The sequence below is a fragment of the Botryllus schlosseri genome, chromosome 16 (genome assembly GCF_051294905.1).
Source record: "Botryllus schlosseri isolate E-star chromosome 16, Bs_hap1, whole genome shotgun sequence".
Taxonomy (NCBI): domain Eukaryota; kingdom Metazoa; phylum Chordata; class Ascidiacea; order Stolidobranchia; family Styelidae; genus Botryllus; species Botryllus schlosseri.
Window position 1 is genome coordinate 3,711,105 of NC_137251.1, and position 20,635 is coordinate 3,731,739.

Below are 20,635 nucleotides of genomic sequence, written 5' to 3' on the forward strand. Positions count from 1 at the left end.
GTGCCGCGAGGTCAAAAAGGTTGAGATTGAGAACCACTGCGATAAGACTATAGTTAGTTATATACGCGCAATAAACATATATTCGAGCAGTGATAACAATTACTGCAATTCCTCTCGGAATACCAGCTCGATGGTCCTTTAACACTATACTTGTAATTAGAAGGATTATCATCATAACTCTATTGAGAAAGTCACTGACATTTTGGTTGGTGTTCCTTACAGCTATCGAATTCGATAGTACGGTAATGCCAAGGCTCGGCTCGAAGTGCTCAATAGTGCCAAAATCCAGCTGGGGCAACCGAAAATATTACGGTAGGGGTCTCGGCTTTTTGGTGGGGACTAAGTGGTCGCGGATATCCTGTATAGACGGACATGCGATATACGTGGCTGGCCACCGGTTAAGACCATTAACTTTTGGTATCTTTGAGCGAATGAGCATACAAACATTCTGTCGTGACCGGCCGAAAGGCAACTTGATATGGCCGGTCATACTAATCTATCATGACGGCCACCAGCTCGTGGTCAGTTCATGATTTCCGCTTCACAGTTCATTTAGCATGCATATGCCTATTTTCAACGTGTTCTTTAATTGCTGTTGCTATCTTTGTGCTATTGAGGGTATGATTGATTATAAGACGTTGAAATGACCCGAAAAGTCATTTTTTTCATTGTATCACAATTCTTCAAGGGTTCCGGATGAGAATGTTTATAAACTTGACGTAACGTTCTGACTCTCAATTACTGCTATCGATGGTGCGCCGATAACTTAACATAAGGAAGTTAAAGCACTATTGGTTCACGGAAAGCACTGGCAATCAATGATCAGTTGGTACATTACTATTGGGTGATAAAATTATTCTAAAACAATATACAGCAAATGTAAATAGGCTATTTGAGGAAACAACGTAAGGAAATTCTAAGTAGCCTACTGCATGTGGCATTCCGCCATCGGTTACCGGATACAGAGTAGTAGCCGATAGGCAACGCAGCGATCTGTATTGTAGAAAACAATAAGTCAACCTAACTCAGAATTATATTGCGGTCATAAATCCTACATGCATACAGAATTTGGATAAAAATGTTGTACTCGATTTATACCGAGGTATGAGTCTAAGGCAGGTTCTGGTTTCGTGTGTCATGGGTGTATATTAGGGCGGTTCAAAAATAACATTTTTTCCTTAATCTTGCGGGCTACATGATTAAATCGTCAGGTTACCTTAAAAAACGACGCACACCAAATTTGAATTCATTCCAACCAATATTCGCGGTTTACGTAGAGTTTGAAAATTTTGAATTTGCCCAGAAACGCAAAAATTTTTTTTTTTCAAATTTTTCTGCTAACCCCATGAAATTGTTGGGCTGTCTTCAAAGACTATGCAAAACAAATTTTACTCAATTCCAAGCCGTAGAAGCGGAGTTATTCCAGTTTTTCGATGAAAATTCTTGGATTATCCACCGATCAAGAATAATCCCAGAATTATCAAAGAAAAACTGATATAACTCCACTTCTACTGCTTAGAATTGAGTCAAATTTGTTTTGCATAGTCTTTGAAGACAGCCCAACAATTTCATGGGGTTAGCAGAAAAATTTGAAAAAAAAATTTTTTGCGTTTCTGGGCAAATTCAAAATTTTCAAACTCTACGTAAACCGCGAATATTGGTTGGAATGAATTCAAATTTGGTGTGCGTCGTTTTTTAAGGTAACCTGACGATTTAATCATGTAGCCGGCAAGATTAAGGAAAAAATGTTATTTTTGAACCGCCCTAGTGTATATTCACACCCGTATCTCAGGGGTGGTACACGAGTGGAAATACACACCCTTTTCGCGTGCATGATTCAGCTGAAGGTTATATATTCAGAATATGTCCACGATTGATCAAATCATTTATGTGCTAGTCTTGGGGATGATAGTTGATTAAACTCATAAACACGTTGATTTCAGAATTAGAGACCGAACTGGACTTTTCCGGTATCGCATAGAGATTAAAGACCTGCCGGAAAACCAGGCTTATGGGGGTGAACGATCCATTGCAAACTCAAGAACTGAAAGATCAAAAGTACAATCTCAACGGAATGTTGCATGGAAAATTGAACGGTGATTCCTCGAATATGGCGCAACGACCAGATGTTACGACTAAGAAAGTAGCTCGCACTCTTCGAGTGGTTTTCCCGCTTCTTGTGTTTTGCGTTGCCTGCAACTGCCTCGTCATCAGTGTGGTGGTACACCTCGGTAAGTTAATTGATACTTGCTAGTGATTGACGAAAGCAGGCCCCGGGAATATAACTTTACTGATGAATGTAAGATTTATTGCGAGACCAGAAATTAGTTCTCGGGAGTTCTGCCTGTGAGTCGCTATACAAACGAATTGTTTGCGATTTATTTTTTTAAATACTGATATATGAGCTCCCAACACAGACTTGGTTCCCGAGAATTTTGAAAATTAGTTGGTGATTGAGATAATGGGTGCATCTGAAATTGTCCTGAGGTTTGAACTGTACGTAATCGCATTATATAGGTACAGTTTGTAAGTGATGCTGCATATATAGACAAAATACAGTTGTCAATTTTGAGGTGCAGAGGTCGTCTAATAAGTCTATATCAGTTGCAATAGTGCATCGAATTTTGCCTCACAATTAGGTACTAGTTAACGACTGAATGCAGTGATGCCCGCGTACTTGTAGTCGTTGTGATCGGAATGTGTTGTATCGAAAGGAGGATTTAGCGAGATATTATTCACAATCTTACCGATGCATGATAGGTACAATCCAGTGTTTCGTCATGAACGTAACTGCAACTTACTCATGTTGCATAACGAGAATTTTGGAGTCTTGAAAAAATCCAGAGAACTAATAATCACGTGTTCGCTATGGTAACCGTCAACAATATATCAGTAATAGTGCGAAACAGAAACAGATACAGAAGCACTCGGGCGAGGAATAAAATAATATTGAAATTTACATATGTTCCTTTAATATTATTCATGAAACGGTGTCTACCCTGCGCAAGCATCGGCAAAATCAGTCACACGGTATACGCTGTGATCGTGATAGTTTTGTAGTTTGTTTATTATTACCGTTTCCGCAGACCAATCCGAATTCGGTTTGTATTGCCATCAGGCATCAATCTGGCGATCTTGAATTTGATGTCTTGGATATCATCTTACCTATCGAAATGCAAGTTAGATCGTGGCCTTACCACAAAAACTTTCCGAGATGTGTGTTTATTTACAAATTTGCTGTGCAACAACCACCAGTCATAAACTTTCAAATATAACATTTGATCAATCTTCACAGCTAAAACACAACTTGCGACCTTTCGATTACAATGCTTATCAGTTTGATTACTCGAAAATACGCATAAATTGAGGCGGAACCTATTAGTGTAGCATAGCCCCGGCCATCACCCAAGACTGCCCAAAGTGCCCATGCCCATTGGAAATATCATTAGGCTACCTTTGATATCAGAGTAAGCTTGGCCTTACATGGTATCATGGTAACGTACCGAAATTTTGTCAATCAGAGTTATTACCCAACATGTAAGTGCGTGACTTGTACAACAGACCGACTGAACTCATATACTTGATGCTAATATCCGAAATGAATACAGACGTATAGTGCATAGCCTTCTACGTCCATTTGATATTTCTAATTTGCAATCAGGATCGAGAATAAGATATTTGCATCACAATATAGGGCAGGGCCGGCCAACCCGTGGCCCGCGGGCCACATGTGGCCCGCGAGGTAATTTCCGAAATTGGTAATATTATCAAAAATGGATTGCACAGATTGTGAACTTGCAAGGCCAACCAAACATTTGATTAGTCTGGCGGCAACACTTCAGATGTGATGACTAAAATATCAGTTCCGACGCATTGGCAGATCCATGAGCTAGTCACATTTTGGTAGATCTTCGTACAATAAAGCAGAATAATTTGCGATAGATTTATCAAAACTAAAAAAATTTCTACACACTTCGCGCAACATGTTGTCACTCGATTTATTGCTTTTAATATTGTTACCCCTTTCTGAAAATGAAAGAACGCCTAATGTATCAGATTGAGTCTAACTATATTCGCGATTACGAGACAAAGTGTCGTTCAACATATGCGACCTTGCGTCTGCGCGCGCAGAAAGACCGTCGACTATGAAACCAATAGGCACAAAATGATTGACGCATGTTAGTCGAAGCTTTCGATATCGATATTTCCAGGTGCAGAATAGTCCATTCCTTGCAACTGAGGCCAGCGATATACAGCAGGCCCGCAATATAGTCAAGTGACAATATTATTGACCGATGAACTTCGGAAAATTTTCGCGCTTGGCGCGGCTTGTGGCCCGCGCAATAGTTCGTCAATCAAATGTGGCCCTTTGGCTGAAAAGGTTGGCCACCCCTGATATAGGGCGTTCCGGTATGAAGTCGTGTCATATCTATACCTTCTTTTACCTCTGGCTACTCAATGTTCATTGTTCAATGTTCAACGTATACAAGTACATAATTGCTCGTTTATGCATCGTGAGTAATTTAATGCTGCAGTCGCGGATTTAAAACTATCCACCTATTTATTTTAAGGAATAGAAAATTACGAGCGATTACAGGAAAGTGAGAAACTTCGAGGTGAAGTCAGCTTGTTGACAACTAAGCTGCAGCGAATCACCGGTGCGACTGATTCGTATCAGGTTGTTGCTTCTATAGAATCTCTATAGTCTATAGCTGTTCTGCTCTAAAACTGTACTTTTCAAATTCCTTTCCAGGATGCTGGTTTATTGGATCCTATGTCCATACAAATCTCCGAAAGTGCAACCACCTCTTCCTATCTCCACAGTACCGAGACATCAACCGCACTGAACATGGCGTCCGACAGCAGGTAAGTCCTCACCAGATGACAGAGAAAACTTTGCATACGGCTGATACCACGAAAAGGACAATTAATTTCACACTATAGGACAGGGGTCACTAACACGCGGCCATCAAGGTCACCTTTTGCGGCCTTGATGAGAATTGAGATTTCGGAAGAATGCTGAGTAAAGCATTGTGAAATGGTGAAATTGATTTCAGTTTCACAATATTGTTTTTGTTGTCCAAAGTTAACTATTCTCCTGTGCGCAACGACACTATTCCGCACTCGCTGAAACGGTTTCGGCGATGGCGACAGCATTTCATCGCGTCTTTCAGCTGTATGCCTAGCTCCGATATCGGTCCCTTAGTATTGTGCACAGCTCATAGTACAGATTATAATAAAATTGAGGATCATGATATTTTTTCTGTGTTCGTATTTCTTTAATATAAAATATAACTTCTTTTGACCTAACAGTGCCAGTCGCCCCTGTTATAGAGAGTACAGCGTTGTACTAACGTAAAGTTTTAAATACGTGGTTGCTCAAATGTGTGGCCTATTTTGTCTCTTGCATAATACTTGCGACCCGCGGCCTCTGCGAAATTTGAGAAGTGACCCGCGACCTGTTTTGAGAGTTGGCGACCCCTGTTATAGGAAGTATACGTACAAGTGCAGACCCAATATGTCCCTTAAGCATAATTCATGCAGGTATAGGCTATATAAAAAAAAATTCAATACCATCAATACCATAATACAACAATTCATCGGAAGACGATTAGACGAGACAGTCCAACGTAGAAGTACAGGGCACAGCATGAGCTACATGGGGCAGCATAGCAAACAAGGTGGTGCTGCTGCTGTTTACATAGCTCAGTGGCCGCTACAATTGTAATACCTATATTAATTTGAGTTAACCTGGAAAATTCAGGGTACAGTCGTCCGTTTCGTTCAGCAGCTAGTGACCATTATTTATTTTCGTTACCAGCAAATTTTGCTCGTGCATTTTATTTTGTCGAATATATCACGTTTGTTGATGAGTCGAAATCCCACAAACGAAATACTGCAATAACTATAGGCTGATATGTTTCCGACTTCCGGCACAAAAATATTAGACAGCTTCGTTCAAAGGCGTAGATCGTATGCATTGGTCGACCGTCCTTGTAATAGGGAAGGGCAGTGGAATATTTTAAGATTCTTCTCCTTGGAGAATGAAAAGCTATACAAGCAATCCAAGAGAGGGAAGGATAACACGTTTTAGTCTCTATTCGTATAATCACAGATATATACAGTGCATTTTCCTTGGGGAATTTGACTCATCGCGACATTAGCACCGCCTTGTCGCGACCTCGCAGCGATAACGAAAATTCTGTCTTGACTACATTATTGATTTACGTCGCATAGATGTTAACGCCATAACTCGATATAGTAAAGGCATTGGGCTTATCAGTACATTCACGTCAAAAATCTGTTCAACCTAACTTTGCAGTAGTTCGTAGCATCACGCGGGACTTACTACGTGTGATACAAAGGCCCACACGACCTTATATCCAACTATTATCAGCGCACTACATTCAGGTGGAATAATTAGACATGGATGCCCCGCCCCTGTTAAGCCTCTGGGAGTTTGTTTTCCTTGCTAAACAAACAACGCGATTGAAATAATTTCCCCTGCATCAACGCGGAGACATGCGCACTTTGCGAGAAAATGTAATAAGGAAGACCACGGAATAATAATATTTGACTAACATTTGAGCTGATTATATCTATCAGATGGAATTTATTTCTATCAGATATAATTGATTTATATAATATTTTTAAAGTAAATTCCTTTTTATTTTGTGCGCCCTCCTTATTTATCAACTATATATTTTCCCAGACGACAACATCCGTATCGTATGTTCAATACCAATATATGGATCTAACAAATTTTTGATTTAGCTAACAATGCAGTCCAATATACGATCAAGCACTATTAACCAGAGGTGGTCATGATCACTTTGTCAGTGACGAAGTAATTCTACTTTTTCGGGATGCTGAAGTAAATTTTGGCTACTTGCACTTACTCCAGCTAATATGTTTTGATCTGTAGAACGTAGTATATTCGGTATTAGGAAATTGATTGCACGCTTCCAAAGTTTGAATTTGAATACACATGGCCCTGTCTAGCCTACAGCAAGAGCGCTATGTCATAGGTTCCTGGGTGAACATTAGGCTTACCATATTTTGGAAATCTAAAAAGAGGACACTTTTTCAGAAATTTGAGACTTGCAAAACCGGAGAAAAATTCTCAAAATCCGGTGAATTTTTCCCTCTTTGTGATCGGTAGACTAAAAAAAAGGTCATGTTTTCCGCCCAGAGCTCATAATAACCGTTTTTCACTCCGAAATACCCGCCGGTGCGTCAGTTCTGTGCTAATTTACGCCATATCACTCGCAATTTGTTCTAAATCTGACCTAAATTTTCTAAAAAGAGGACAAAATCTCAAAAAAGAGGACAAAAGGGCGTCCTCCGAGGACACTTTCAAAAAAGTCAAAAAAGAGGACAAATCCTCTAAAAAGAGGACGTATGGTAACCCTAGTGAACATGAACATGCACATTAAAAGGATCTATATATATAATTTCAAGAGCGACGCCAAATTTGATCCGTGTCGATCGCAATTTAAATTATATTTATACATGTGTCATTTTAGCTTAAAATTACAGATCCGATAGTTTTGATGGGGATTCGGTCCGTGATAAGATTCTGAAATGCCTCTCTCAAGTAGAGTATTTGGAATATGGTCGAGCGACACTCGAGAAGAGTTATAATTTGCTGCGGGAACAGATGTCGCGAAGGCTACGATCGATCGAAGAAAATATGAGACAAAGAAGTACCGGATCATTCGGTAAGTTTCTCTCAGGGATATTTTTTAGTTCCATACATCCCTGGTTTTTCTGAACTGCTTTATATGCACTGCCAACGTCAAGATTGTAGTCATGAGCGAGATCATTACCCTTTACAACTGCATAGCAGCTTTGGCATATCTATGGTATTTGTCAGATAATGGCATAGACCAGCACTAGAGGCTAATTGGCAACATGAAGCAAATTATGCCTGGTTTATTTACCAGGAAATACAATGGCATTCTCCGTTACAAAGCCGAAAGGAACTAAGCTTGATCGTCCAGAGAACGCTTCGAAGCTAGTAAGGTTCCGACATGCCATTCTGAACGACGGTTCGGCTTACGAAACCACTACAGGAGCTTTCACACCAACTTCGCCAGGGATATATTTCTTCGATGCTGCCCTCGTGAATTCACGGACAGCTGGACACTGTGTGGCAAATCTGCGTAGAAATGGTCAAACTCTACGGCAGTCGTCTTCATCCAGAAGCTGCAGTGGCGACGAAGACAATTGCTACGAGATTTTGGCGACTACGCTGGTAACGAGACTGAGACGAAATGATGTTGTCGATGTTCACATTAGTGGACGGTGCGATTTGTCGCCTAAATCATATTTTCAAGGCTTCCTCTTACATACGTGAGGGGCAGAGTGGATTCGATGGTGGAGAAAATAACAAAACCCAAGGAATATGCTGGGTAACACGGTTTCGAAGCTGCACACTGCACAGTGCGCAATTGCGCATGGTAGCCAAGACATCGCCGTAACTTTCGCGTGACACCGCCAGGTATTCGGATTTCAATGGCATTTGCAATTTCATTTCGTATAATTCTTCGGTGGACAATTTGAAAAATGCTGCATCACTTCTTGATTTTTGTTGTTGTGTATGCGGAGGCGGATACAAACACTCAAAGATTTTATATAGTTCGCATTCTTAATCAACGTTAATTTTCTGTGTAAGTCGAGTACTTAAATTGCTACTACTAGCCTGGAGTCTCCTTACACCTTGATACTGAATTGAATAGGATGTCGGGACGATTCAGAAACAGACGGTTGTAAATTCAGCACCGGCAGCAGCGTAAAAACTGGATAGCTTCAACTATATTGAGAACCACTGTTTCACTGGGTAGGCGCGTACAGCAGGCTCAGACATAGGTTGGGGTTTAGAAGGCACTTTTGCTACACACCAACGCTGGGTTAAGGACGTGGTCTAATCACGCTTGCCCGCCTATTTCCAAGCCGAAATCCACTTCTCCCCTACTTGATATTGCGATACAGATATAAATAAGTGTGATAGAGGAGTCACAGCTCGCACAGCAGTTATCATATACGGCAGGGCTTCCCAAACCACGAGTTGCGACCCAATGGGGCCGTTCGCCTTTTTTTCTAGGCCGCGGGGACTAAAATTAAATACCAATGTATATTACAAGAATCCCAATTAGGCGGATGCTATTGGCGGCTCATTTCTGAATATTTTAGTTCATTTTTTCCAAATAGAAGAAAACAATGTCTCCGAGGAATGCGAACCCTGTGAACAAGGTATCAGATCAGTCGGAAGTATCATTTTAAAGCGCCTGCTATAAATTAAGGTCGGTGTAGGGCCATCACCGCGGAGATTAATGTGTCGGGACTCGGGAACATAATAAAAATCAGACTTTCACGTGGCAAGTACTAGACTATACTCCGATTGGATATCGATAGAAAGACCTGTATACTTTGCTATATTCAGTGATCTTTTAATGTGTTTTAGGCGACCGAAACGGTCCCCCAAATTTCTCCAGCGGTTGCCCTAAATTTGGACTTACAAGTACAACAGATTGCGAATCTGTTTTGTTGTGTGAGATAGAGCCTGAAAAATTTGTTCTGTGATTGTGCATTGCCAGTAGCCTAATAAATATTTCGTTTAGGCAAATGTGGCCATTTTTTGGTATTTTAATGATACACTGGAGGACTCGTAGTCACCCAAACCAAACCTTAAAAATGTACTCGACTGAATTTCTTAATTTAAGGACGGAGGTTGACGAGTGCATAATTGTTATTACTGCGCGCATAGTCGCCAACTTTTCACACAGGCCGTGAGGAAGTTTGGGCGAAGGCGCTGGCCACATTTTTAGTTTCAATTTGCACCGCGGCGGCTTATACTGTTAGAACTGAACCGAATTTGATATGCAGCGGTTTTTAGGGTAACCTGACAAATTAATCAGTGAATGGCTGGAATACCGAACAAAAAAGGTTATTTTTGAACAGCCCTACTGTTCAGCTTGTATTTTCGATATTCTCAGTCATTCTCACCATTCTGACAAAATTGCAGCTCGTATTCGAGTTGACAAAACCCGCTACCGGCATCCACGCACGTTGCGATTAACAAGACGCTCCAAAACGCACAGCAATCCAGGACGCCATTGATTTATTACGACATAGTACACACAGATTAGGTCGCGACATTCGGAAACGAAAACCGGAGCCTGTTGCCTAAGCCTACTTGTTCGACGTTTTAACGAAATCTTTCCTCAACGAAGACCATGGACTCTAGTGTGGCACCCAGCAGATAGGGAATACGTAGTGGGATTCACTTGAATTACATAATGCACAAGCCCCCCTATTTAAGGCAGGACTAAACGGATCACAATGATCGTTTAAATCTGAAATCGGCAATGTTGGCTTCACACAATTACGCTTCGCGTCGACGAGTGCCGTTATACTGCCGTAGGATCACTTGGACACGCCGCCAAATTTCAACAGTGCATCGTTAGGACTCGCACCCTTCCTACGCAACGATCAATAGTGTAATATTGTGAGATTTCGCGAAACGACTGTCGTCCTTTATCACCGAGGATATATGACGTCATAGTGGCCCGGTCGGTAGAGTACGTGCAGTTGCGGCGCGCGGCCTTCGGGGAAGTCGTGAAACACGATTTTGTCGGATTCTGTCCTGTCGACGTACGCCACTCTCACGCAAAGGTCCAGAGCGCTAGTTAGCGCGATGATGTGGATGTGGTCGCTCTCTTTGTCCATTGGCTCGACCTCCTGCAGGTATAAAAATATATATGCCGAATACATTTCCAAATTTTCCGCCTCATCGCCCCGTAATGAACCTCGACAAAACTTTTTGAACCACCTTCTCCTGCCGCACTCTTCGTTACCTTCGCACGCACGCATTACAAAATCTCTCTGGCGTCAATATTTCGTGATTGAAGCAATATTCAAGTTATGTACCACGAACCCGTCATATAACGGAAAATATAGTTGCAATAATTATCTCCACCGTTGGGGCCTCGAAATCGCGGGTATAAGTAACTCAGCTTCGAAAAACATGTATAAGGCTACGAAAACTCATGGAAAGGCGATTCCTGTGTGAAGTATCGACCGACCCTCACGCTGTTCACCAAGTAGTCGCGTTCACGGAATACGAAATTACTATGAACGACGTTGAACTGGCATCATTGCCCTTGGAGTAGGAAAAAATATATATATCTTTGATATTTTTACTCTTATGTCATAAGGGGGATTTGAATACTCGAAGCTTACTGCCCGACTCGGATTCTAATTTTGAATTTTGAAAATAGGTATGTTCATCAGGTTTCCACCATATCGCGAGGTGTACCACTTTGTACTCTCACACCCACTCCAACAGGTCGAAGTGACTCAAACCAATCCTTACGGAGATATATCCCATAGGTGTAGTGGGATATGTTTTCATGAATCACCTCTTTGAGATTCCCTGAGGAGGTGCACGAAAAAGCAGACAGCGCCCACAACACCCTTGGTTTTAGATCTCCACAACCATTGGTTTATTAGACCCGTTTTCACTCGCTGGAAGGGCGTGAAATCAAAATTTAGTACGTGAATGTGCCTTTTATCTGATCTACACCTTACGCTAGGGCGAAAATCGATTTGGTTTACAAGGCAAGGTGGATAACGACTGCAAGCGGACCACACGTAAATCAGCGACAAACCCACCGTGTTACAGAACTCCTTCAAGGTCCTGTTGTCGTCCACGAAGTTTTGAAAGAATTCCGCGTTCTGTTGTAGGTGGCAGGCCGTGATCAGTCTCAAATAGACGACGAGATAGTTGGAAGAGCCTGGCTCGCGAAAAACTTCCAAAAGTTCATTCAGCGGCATCCCGTTGGCGGCTCCGTCGAGAACCGATAAAAACTGAAATACGCGACAGTAATCCGCGGATGCAGTCGGACGATTAGTCTTTTGCTGTCGCAGTGGATCCACAACTAGAAATATCTTTTTTGCACGGGGGAAGGTATACGCCAAAATTATGCATGTTCCTAACAATGTGTTATCGGGAGATCCGCGAGATCAATATTACGATTTATCCCAATAGTAACTAGGATTGTACTCTGTACACTAAAAGCTATCTCATACTACTCTCCCATTGAGTAGGCAGTGACCATGACCACCTTTACAACTGGTTAAATCATAGTGTCCTATATGGTCATGGTGTCGACACAAGCAAATCTCACGCCTCAGTGAAATTGTATCACGTCACAATTTCCATTTGGCCACAGGCAATTTGACGGTCATTTTTAACCAGCTTGCCGAGCATTAAATTTGGTAAAACATGTATCAATCGAAAGCTGACTCCGCACTGATTACGAAAATATAAATTTTATTCCGCTCGTGGCCCTAGAACTCCCACAATCAGTCTCGAATTTTTCATTGTTATGGAGATTGGCATTGGGACGCAACAATGCTGTCTGGCGAAACGAGAGAGTAGCTCAAGAGAAAAAGCGCCAGACAGCACTGTTCAGCATTGTTGCGTCCCAATGCCAATCTCCATAACAATGAAAAATTCGAGGCTGATTGTGTGAGTTCCAGGGCCACGAGCGGAATAAAATTAGATTTTTGTAATCAGTGCAGATTCAGCTTTCGATTGATACCCATTTTACCGAATTTAATGCTCGGCAAGCCGGTCAAAAATGACCGTCAAATTGCCTGTAGCAAAATGGTAATTGTGACGTGATACAATTTCACTGAGGCGTGAGATTTGCCTGTGTCGACACCATATAGGACACTATGGTTAAATGAAGTCACATTTCCGTGACTAAAGGCACAGCACAGCCGCAAAATTGCGTATGCCGCTGTAATTATGATTGTCATTGCGTGATTAGCAGTGTTTGTATTAAGATTGATTTCTCGCGCAGCATGCTAATAGATAGTAGAGCCAATCCGATGCACCAATATTCGCGGATACCCATCGAAAAGTATTTGCTCATGAACAATACTTGGGCGAGTTAGTAATTGAAGTTGTAGTTTACCACACTAAGGTCTCCCAATTACTACGCCAGTTTCGGACGCGGATCCTCGCGGAAGCTTGTACGAACACGCTGCGAGACATTGCAGCCGCGTCAACCCCAAGAGACAATGCGGGAAGCTGGATGTCGATACGACCGTATGCGGTCCATCAACCTAACATCCGCTCACGCCGATCTTATCATCCAAAAGGGAGACAGGATGACACTCAAGACCAGGTTCAAGTCGTGACCATTAACCCAGGTGGTAGATCGCCCGTGAATTATTCAAATCTACAAGACAGATTTGATACAATATTTATCAGGAAGTGGCCCGCTACAAACATAATGCGGTGAGTGCCGAGAAGTGAACCACTATAGTACTTCGTTACTGAAAAGGTAAGTACCTACCTGATCGTGGAAATCTTCTAGCGTGAAGGAAGGATATCCCAGCTCTATCAAACTGTCTTTTGCCTTCGAGGCTCTCTCTCGAAACCTGGAACCGAAAAGCTCAAGTGTCATGCTCCGCATTTGCTTTACCAAAATACGCATTACCCGTCATAGGTTTCCTTGTCAGATAACAGCTTTTCCATGTAACCGAAACCGAACGCGCGATAGAAACAGTTACCGTCGCCTCGCATTCTGCGTAGATGAGAATACTTCTCTGACAGTAGCTGCGAAATCAGTGTTATTCAGGCTCTTGGGTTTCGGCTGTCTGAGGGTGCGCATTGCGCAACTGAATTGCATACGTTTATCTTGCGAAGGTAGACTGCGTCGTCGTCAGCGTATTCCCGCAGCAAACCCATTACGTCTTCCTTATCACCAACCAGTGGCATGCTGTCCGCTATCTGTATCAGCAAGTTCGTTTATCAGGAGCGACTGGTCATAGATAGCGCAGCATGCAACAGACTCGATGGTGGTCAAAGTAGTCAACATTGTAGAAGTAGAATGCAGTCAGTTTCTACTTAGGTACCGGTATATAAGTGGTCATTTCCAAAACATGACAAAACTGCTTGAACTAGATGTAGAAAATGGATGGTTTGATGAGTATTAAAGCAGCTTTTAAAAAATAAATTGGTCGGAAGTGTCGGCCTAGTGTTGCATACTTTCAGCAGTAGATCAGAGATGGGGTACTCTCAAAATTACATCTTTGCAACAATGAATAATGACTGCGGACACTACAAATAGATCCATTTTCGAAAAAATATTTTGCTATCATCATACAGGGGTATTTCAGCAAGTTGGTAATTATAATTTCACTAGCAATTTTGTGACACAAACCAATCCCTAAGCTGCTTTACACCGAATAGAAGCCAAAGTTTAAAAGGTATGCAGTATTGCTTCCAGCGTTGGGATCAAGTCACCACCTTCGAGTCAAGTCAAGTCAATTGGAGTTGACTCGAGTCAAGTCAAGTCGCAATTCAAGTCAAGTTGCCTTTTTGAAGTATGAGGCATGATTATGTCATTGCATTTTGCTAGCTGTCTGAAATACAGATTGAGACGGTCATTGATTCTGAACCGATGAACGACTATACAGTTGAATATGCACCTAATAAGACGCTGTATAGCTCACATATTCGTATAGAACTGTTAAACTAGGTACGTAATTGCTTAGCCTCAGTTTATAATTACCAGTCAAAATAGAGAATAGATAAACGAATTGATTAGATGCAATACATTACTCACTTACATATTGATATGATACAATTCGAACCTGCGCCAATTGTTGATGGGTATATAAACTATATTCAAATTCAATTTCAATAAAACTATAGGTTTGGTTAAGGTAAGAACAGAGAACAGAAATAGATATTTTGCTATTAAATTACTTTACTACTAGTTTACGACAACGTAAGCTATAAGCTTCGACCACTTAGTTTGTGGTCAATTTATTTGTGCGAGAACAATGGAGTCATGGAGGCTCTGTCAAACGCACGATCATTGAATGGTTGGTCGTTCTCACGGGTTACAGCTGCGTTTCGTGAGCAATCTGAACATATGCAAGATACAGTGATCTCGACACCGTTTACTTGATGACTTGAAATTGACTCGCGGATTTTGCTCCGAGTCACGAGTCAATCCACATTTTTAATACGCCGAGTCAAGTCAAGTCAAGTCATTTTAGCAAAGCGACTCGAGTCAAGTCAAGTGATACGAAAAAGGCGACTCGAGTCATCCCAACACTGATTGCTTCAAAGACAGAGTTGGTCAGTTCTGAAGAACTTTCGAGTACTTTACTGGTATTTGCTTCGCGGATTATGTTTTCCATTTGTACTGCAACATTTTTGAAGCAAGGTTTTGTCAGTTTGAAAGAATGTTGGGATAGATTTGCAGCACATTCATGAGTGTAATGTTCAAACAACCGGGTAATGTAATACTGTATGACAGTAACGGATTATAATTTCAAAAATTACATCAATTTAAGGCACACTTTACAAATCACAAAAGCTAGATTAAATCGCTGATCTTAAAATTTTTACGAGAAATCGTCTTGTAACGACTAAAAAAAGGTCACTTGTCCAACTAGAGTCCTGAATGACCCTCTTTGTAATAATACTGCTGTGGTGTTGACTGATACAACATAAGGTCATTTTTCCAGCCATACTCCCGAATGACCCACTCGAACATCTACTTCCAGATTTCCCGTCATTTATGATGTCTTTTTTAGTTCTGCCTGGCTGACAAAGCTAGAAAGGACGAATTCCCAAAAAGCAGGACATTTTTAGGCGTCCTCGGAGGACATTTTCGATTTCCTGAAAATGAATGACAAATCCGCCTAAGGGGACATATGGTATCGGGTAACCCAATGGAAACCCGGGCCCAATAATTAAAATTTCACTTGCACTCAGCCCATTTCTAGATGAGCTGGAATCGACTGAAACTGAAAATTGAGATAACTTGACCTCTAACACAATTCATAATCATCTACAACAGATTCTTGATTAATCCCCATGGAGAATACATATCTGCGTTGCAAATGAACTACATTGCTGCGCAGTCTTACAACACCAGAAAATGTACTCGTATCAATGGTTTCATCAAGACTTTGCTGAGAGGTCTCAATATGCCTGGTAGATTTGTCGCTGCATCTTATGGCATCATGTTTTATTTTCCAATTTGTAATATCTTCATGGATATAATTGACAACCCCTGCAGGCCTATACCATAATCAATCAAGATCCGTGAGAATCAAATATCAGAATAGTCGGATAGTCCTACATGTTCGATCAATAATTCCCCATTCCCCGGTAGAACTACCAAGATGCCTAATCTCTACAATCTCTATAGTAAATGACGATTACCACTGACTAGTGTCAGCCGAAAATATTCGGGTTTATTTCAATATGAATATACTATTCAATAGTATAGTAAACCGAGTGATGTGCATAGTTTGCATACCTCCCTATGAATTTGATCTTGCATCATAGACACAGCTTGATCTATCTCTTGGTCAGACATGCCTGAAAATACAAAACAGTGGATTAGCGATGAAATGCAAAATGAGACTATTGATGGAACACAAAATTGCACTGTCAAACTTTAAAAACATTCAAATGTGCAGGTATCTTTGTAGATATAAAAGAGCGTGTGCTCGTGTTCTGCACCTGGGATCTTGCCACTGGCATTATTTCCACTTGTGGAGGAAGAAGACTCATCAGGATGACTTGATGCCATTTGAGACAGTAGGCTAAAAATGAACTTGTGTATACTGTATATACATAAAAATAGGTGGTAGATCTGAAATATAGGCTAAATCTATAATTTGGAATCGAATTCCCTGAATGCAGTCCGATGATTCTATGCTACATAATTGATATTTTGCTCTAATTGACCTGGACAGGCCTACCGAATGACGAGTGTATTGAAATAATTGACGAAACCATCAAATGTCGCACTAAAGACAAGTAAAGGAACAAAATATATCACATCTAAATTAGTTGTTCAACATCTGCAAGTTTCTTGGCTCGATCACAATCCTCATTCCAAAGACTTGGTGTCAAAATCCATTCATTGCAACCAAAAATCATCGCAACCCCTGCAAAAACAGTCCACTTGGATAACAAAAATCTTTGCAGTAATCAATTTTCGACTACATAGTTTTCTCCAATACACTCCCGAAGCCTGCCGGAGCCAACGAAAAGACCCCTCAACGATTGAACTGCGACTTCCAGATTTCTATAAAAGCAGATGAGCTGACCATTTCATCTATTCTTCACCATAAGGCCGATTATAGAAGAGGAAACTTCTCCAGCAGAGCGATTTTGACTGAAATATTCACAAAAATTTCCGTCCGGATCTAATAAATACATGATCACAGTGTGATCGACAATGTAGTCTCCCTCTCCGTCTTTGGGACCTTCCGAAAAATAGACACGAAATGCCCGGGAAGCGGTTTGAACTTGGTCAGAATCGCCAGTCAAACCAATAAAATCAGGGTGAAAATCTGATAAATATTTTTTTACCGCCTCAGGAGTATCCCGTTCCGGGTCAATGCTGATAAAAACTGGTTGCAAGTCAGGTACATTCTTCATTCTTTTGATAGTATCAACAACATTTCCGATTTTTTCAAGCTCTTCGGGGCATATATCCGGGCAATGGGTAAAACCGAAATATATCAACACCCACTGACCTAGCAAGTCTCTGTTTGATACCGCTTTCCCTTCTTGATTGATCAGGGTGAAGTCGCCACCAAGGGCAGGCCGACCCAGTGATTTGTAATTCTCCATGTCTATTGCATCTTCCTTCTTTTTCTTGAAGTGCTTCATGGCTAAAATGGCCATAGAACCCGCCGATACTGTGAAGAAAACCGTGAGCCACGATATGGGTGATGTTGGTTTTCCTTGCGACGGTCTCTTGGGCAGGTGGAAGGGTTGTGCTGTTGAAATATTCCTACATCCATAGCCACTTCTATGTGGAGCTACGAATGCAGGTTTATACAGGTGCCTGAATGGTTTTGTCAGGCTGCAGTAACGAAGAGTGGATTGCGAAACTACGCGTGAGAACATCATAACTACAGTAAATCGCATCAATTAGTACGACGTCAACTATTGAGGTAGTAAAACACAATTCCCTGTCTCATTCGTATCAATGCGGAAGTTGGGCACGAAATATAAGCGCCGCTGCTGCCATTGCCGGTGCGAATGCAGCGAAATTCATAATACTACCAGTGGTTGCGCAATAATCGGTGAAGCGCGGCTTTGAGAACAGACTGAACGCTGTGATCAGGGTTCGTCGTGTCTCGCATACACATTACACATTTCACCATGCATTATCATTATATCATATGCAAACATGTATAATGTATATCATTGCATTACAAAATACCTAAATTCGCTATCGTTTTTAGATATCAACGTTGAGCAGATGTTTTTTACGGTACATTCAGTGTGAAATTATAGAAATTAATTTTGTTTAATTTCTATGGTGAAATTATCGAATGTGACTATTGGTGGCCTTCATTTTGCGCGTCGAACCGAAAGAAGAAACCCGTACAGAGGGCCCCCATTATTTGTAGTGAAGGCACACTGCATTCTGAAATAAATACCATCAAATCAATGATTATCCAAAGCACGTTGTCAAGTAGCTATTTCAATTAGAAAAATCACGTTGGACCGCAACGCAAAAGTGTCCAGTTTATAGCTTTATATGCATCTTCCTCCAGACCTTACGGATTGGCATAGTTTACAACACGTCCGAGAAGCAGATCGTCATATCCAATATGAAATCTTTACGTGTGATGCGACAGCCGATACATGGATCGCACATGTCAAGCGTTTGCAACAAAAAATTCGCTCACATAGGCTATACTCAAAATCAAATATGAAAATAGCAAGATGAAGGCACTTCTACCCAGTCATCACAGCGTCCGCAGATATCATGCGCGACTATGATCAGATAACGGCTATTGCCATCGGACAATACCAATGATATGCACATTGTTGAACAATGGACAATACCGAGTTCAGCCATGGTGGCAATTGTTACATCGCATTCATTGACCTATCTGCAATATGTTATTGACTAAACTCGAATGGAAAACACAAATCGAACAGTATATAGCGTGTATTGTGATGCTAGCATTTTCGACCGGATTCGTTTACACTTGAAACGACGAATCAATGAAAAAAAGCTCGGATCCTTTTGCAAGCTCCGCAAACGTCATCCCGTTACGTGATGTAAATCATCTTCTTTCCCTTTCTCTTTCTGATAAACTTTTGCCACGACTCTTGCTGCATCAAATTTTGGAAATGATCAATCATGGAGGATAAAGGATCATCCGGTTTACAGTAAAATAAGCTTCCCGATATTTCCTCCAGCACTTCTATTATATTGGTCTCCGCCAGGTAGTACATTGCCCGACGAATAGGATCGTTGAAAGCAAAGAAAGTGTCGGACCAGCACTGGGTGCCCGGTGCGTCTTGTCTGCCTGTGCCAGACATTAGTCTTATTCCAGAAATCAGACTGCAAAAACTCGAAAAACAACTTTTTTGTTTATATTTTGTCAAACTCAGATTATATGGATTACATCGTCACAATAAGAAAAATGCGAGTTCATGGTGACGCAACATTATCCATAAACTGAGTCGAAATAGAGTGCGACAACCGTGTGAGGCAACTTGCTCCTCGGGGAACTTAGGTTCTATAAGCCCTCGAGGGTTACCATATTTTGAGATCTGGAAGAGGACGCCCTATACAAATTAAAAAATCTACGATATCGGATGAGAAAACTGTTACTTTCAAAATCTGCACAGAAAATTCTGTAGTGTTGACTACAAAAAGGGTCATTTTTCCGTGTCGACTCTCCAAAAACCCACTCTAACGTCCCTGTTCGCCATTTCGCATCATTTTTAGGTTTCTTATTGTGCCCGCTGTGAAAGCAAAAACGGACGAATCACGATTGCCAAAAATGGGGACGTTTGGGCGTCCTCGGAGGACGTATGGTAATGGTAACCCGAGAGTTGGGTCAAGCGAACATCGTGATGAATCCATTCAAAATTGGACGTGGTGACAGAAGCTCTGAACGCAGGTGTGCAAGGTGATGTGTGCATAGTGTCCGCACAAAACGTGCTTCAGTGGACACCTACGCCTTAGCGATTTTGCGTCAAGACGACAAGCAGAAGAGGTGATCTAAATACTAAATAGTCATCGTGAGTACGCCAAAAGTAGAAGTATTTAGTTACTGACCCCCTGAGCAGCAATAGCCACCTTTCCCCTTTCCAAGCAGCCTGTAGTCCATCAGGTAGACAGACAGACAGACGCTGGTAATGCACATGCGTGATGTGCAATTGTGCATACATTCTGTAGGTAGCATTTCCACAGCTTCTGCGAGCGGTGCCAAGCGACCAAAAGTTTTATCAAGTCCACAACCGCACATATTTAGCCTCAAGACTTGAGTGCATAGTCATTCATACCCCACGAAACACCAGAAAACCACAACGACACCATTCTGCTGAAAATCGTATATTCTTTTCTGATTCAATAACACTTTTTTCCAGCAAGGCTACCGCGACAAAAACGAAACGTAATGAATCAACCACAGAGAAAGAAATTTACCATTTCCTCCGAGCGTACTGTGAAAGAACCGTACACCGGCAGTAGCAAAATCCAGGAAAAATAATCGTAAAAAAATAGCTTAGTTCCCCGAACGTTCGCCGACAGAAAATACGATTCAAGTT

General features: G+C 41.5%; 4 protein-coding genes and 1 long non-coding RNA gene across 5 annotated transcripts in view; 2 read left to right on the forward strand and 3 right to left on the reverse strand.

Annotated features, from left to right (window-relative positions):
• LOC145458604 (exportin-5-like) overlaps positions 1-5,594 on the reverse strand; it is a 34,283-nt gene extending 28,689 nt beyond the window's left edge. Inside the window, exon 1 of the mRNA XM_080337020.1 lies at positions 5,584-5,594. The gene's annotated coding sequence lies outside the window, so the exon portion shown is untranslated. The remainder of the gene's footprint in view (positions 1-5,583) is intronic.
• Positions 1-20,635, forward strand: part of LOC145458615 (uncharacterized) — a 361,279-nt gene that overhangs the window by 274,600 nt on the left and 66,044 nt on the right. The window lies entirely within an intron of this gene.
• LOC145458609 (uncharacterized) lies at positions 1,791-8,587 on the forward strand. The gene is made up of 5 exons (XM_080337029.1): positions 1,791-2,231; positions 4,572-4,678; positions 4,754-4,866; positions 7,540-7,721; positions 7,947-8,587. The coding sequence occupies exons 1-5, from the start codon at positions 2,012-2,014 to the stop codon at positions 8,357-8,359; spliced, it is 1,035 nt and encodes a 344-aa protein (XP_080193155.1). The 5' UTR covers positions 1,791-2,011; the 3' UTR covers positions 8,360-8,587.
• Positions 10,107-16,726, reverse strand: LOC145458310 (ubiquitin thioesterase OTUB1-like). Its single transcript, XM_080336642.1, has 7 exons — positions 16,565-16,726; positions 16,359-16,420; positions 13,709-13,807; positions 13,515-13,633; positions 13,371-13,455; positions 11,677-11,871; positions 10,107-10,743 (listed from the first exon to the last, which is right to left on the reverse strand). The coding sequence occupies exons 1-7, from the start codon at positions 16,632-16,634 to the stop codon at positions 10,543-10,545; spliced, it is 831 nt and encodes a 276-aa protein (XP_080192768.1). The 5' UTR covers positions 16,635-16,726; the 3' UTR covers positions 10,107-10,542.
• On the reverse strand, positions 17,013-18,120 carry LOC145458311 (cytochrome c oxidase assembly factor SCO1-like). Its single transcript, XM_080336643.1, has one exon. The coding sequence runs from the start codon at positions 17,984-17,986 to the stop codon at positions 17,162-17,164; it is 825 nt and encodes a 274-aa protein (XP_080192769.1). The 5' UTR covers positions 17,987-18,120; the 3' UTR covers positions 17,013-17,161.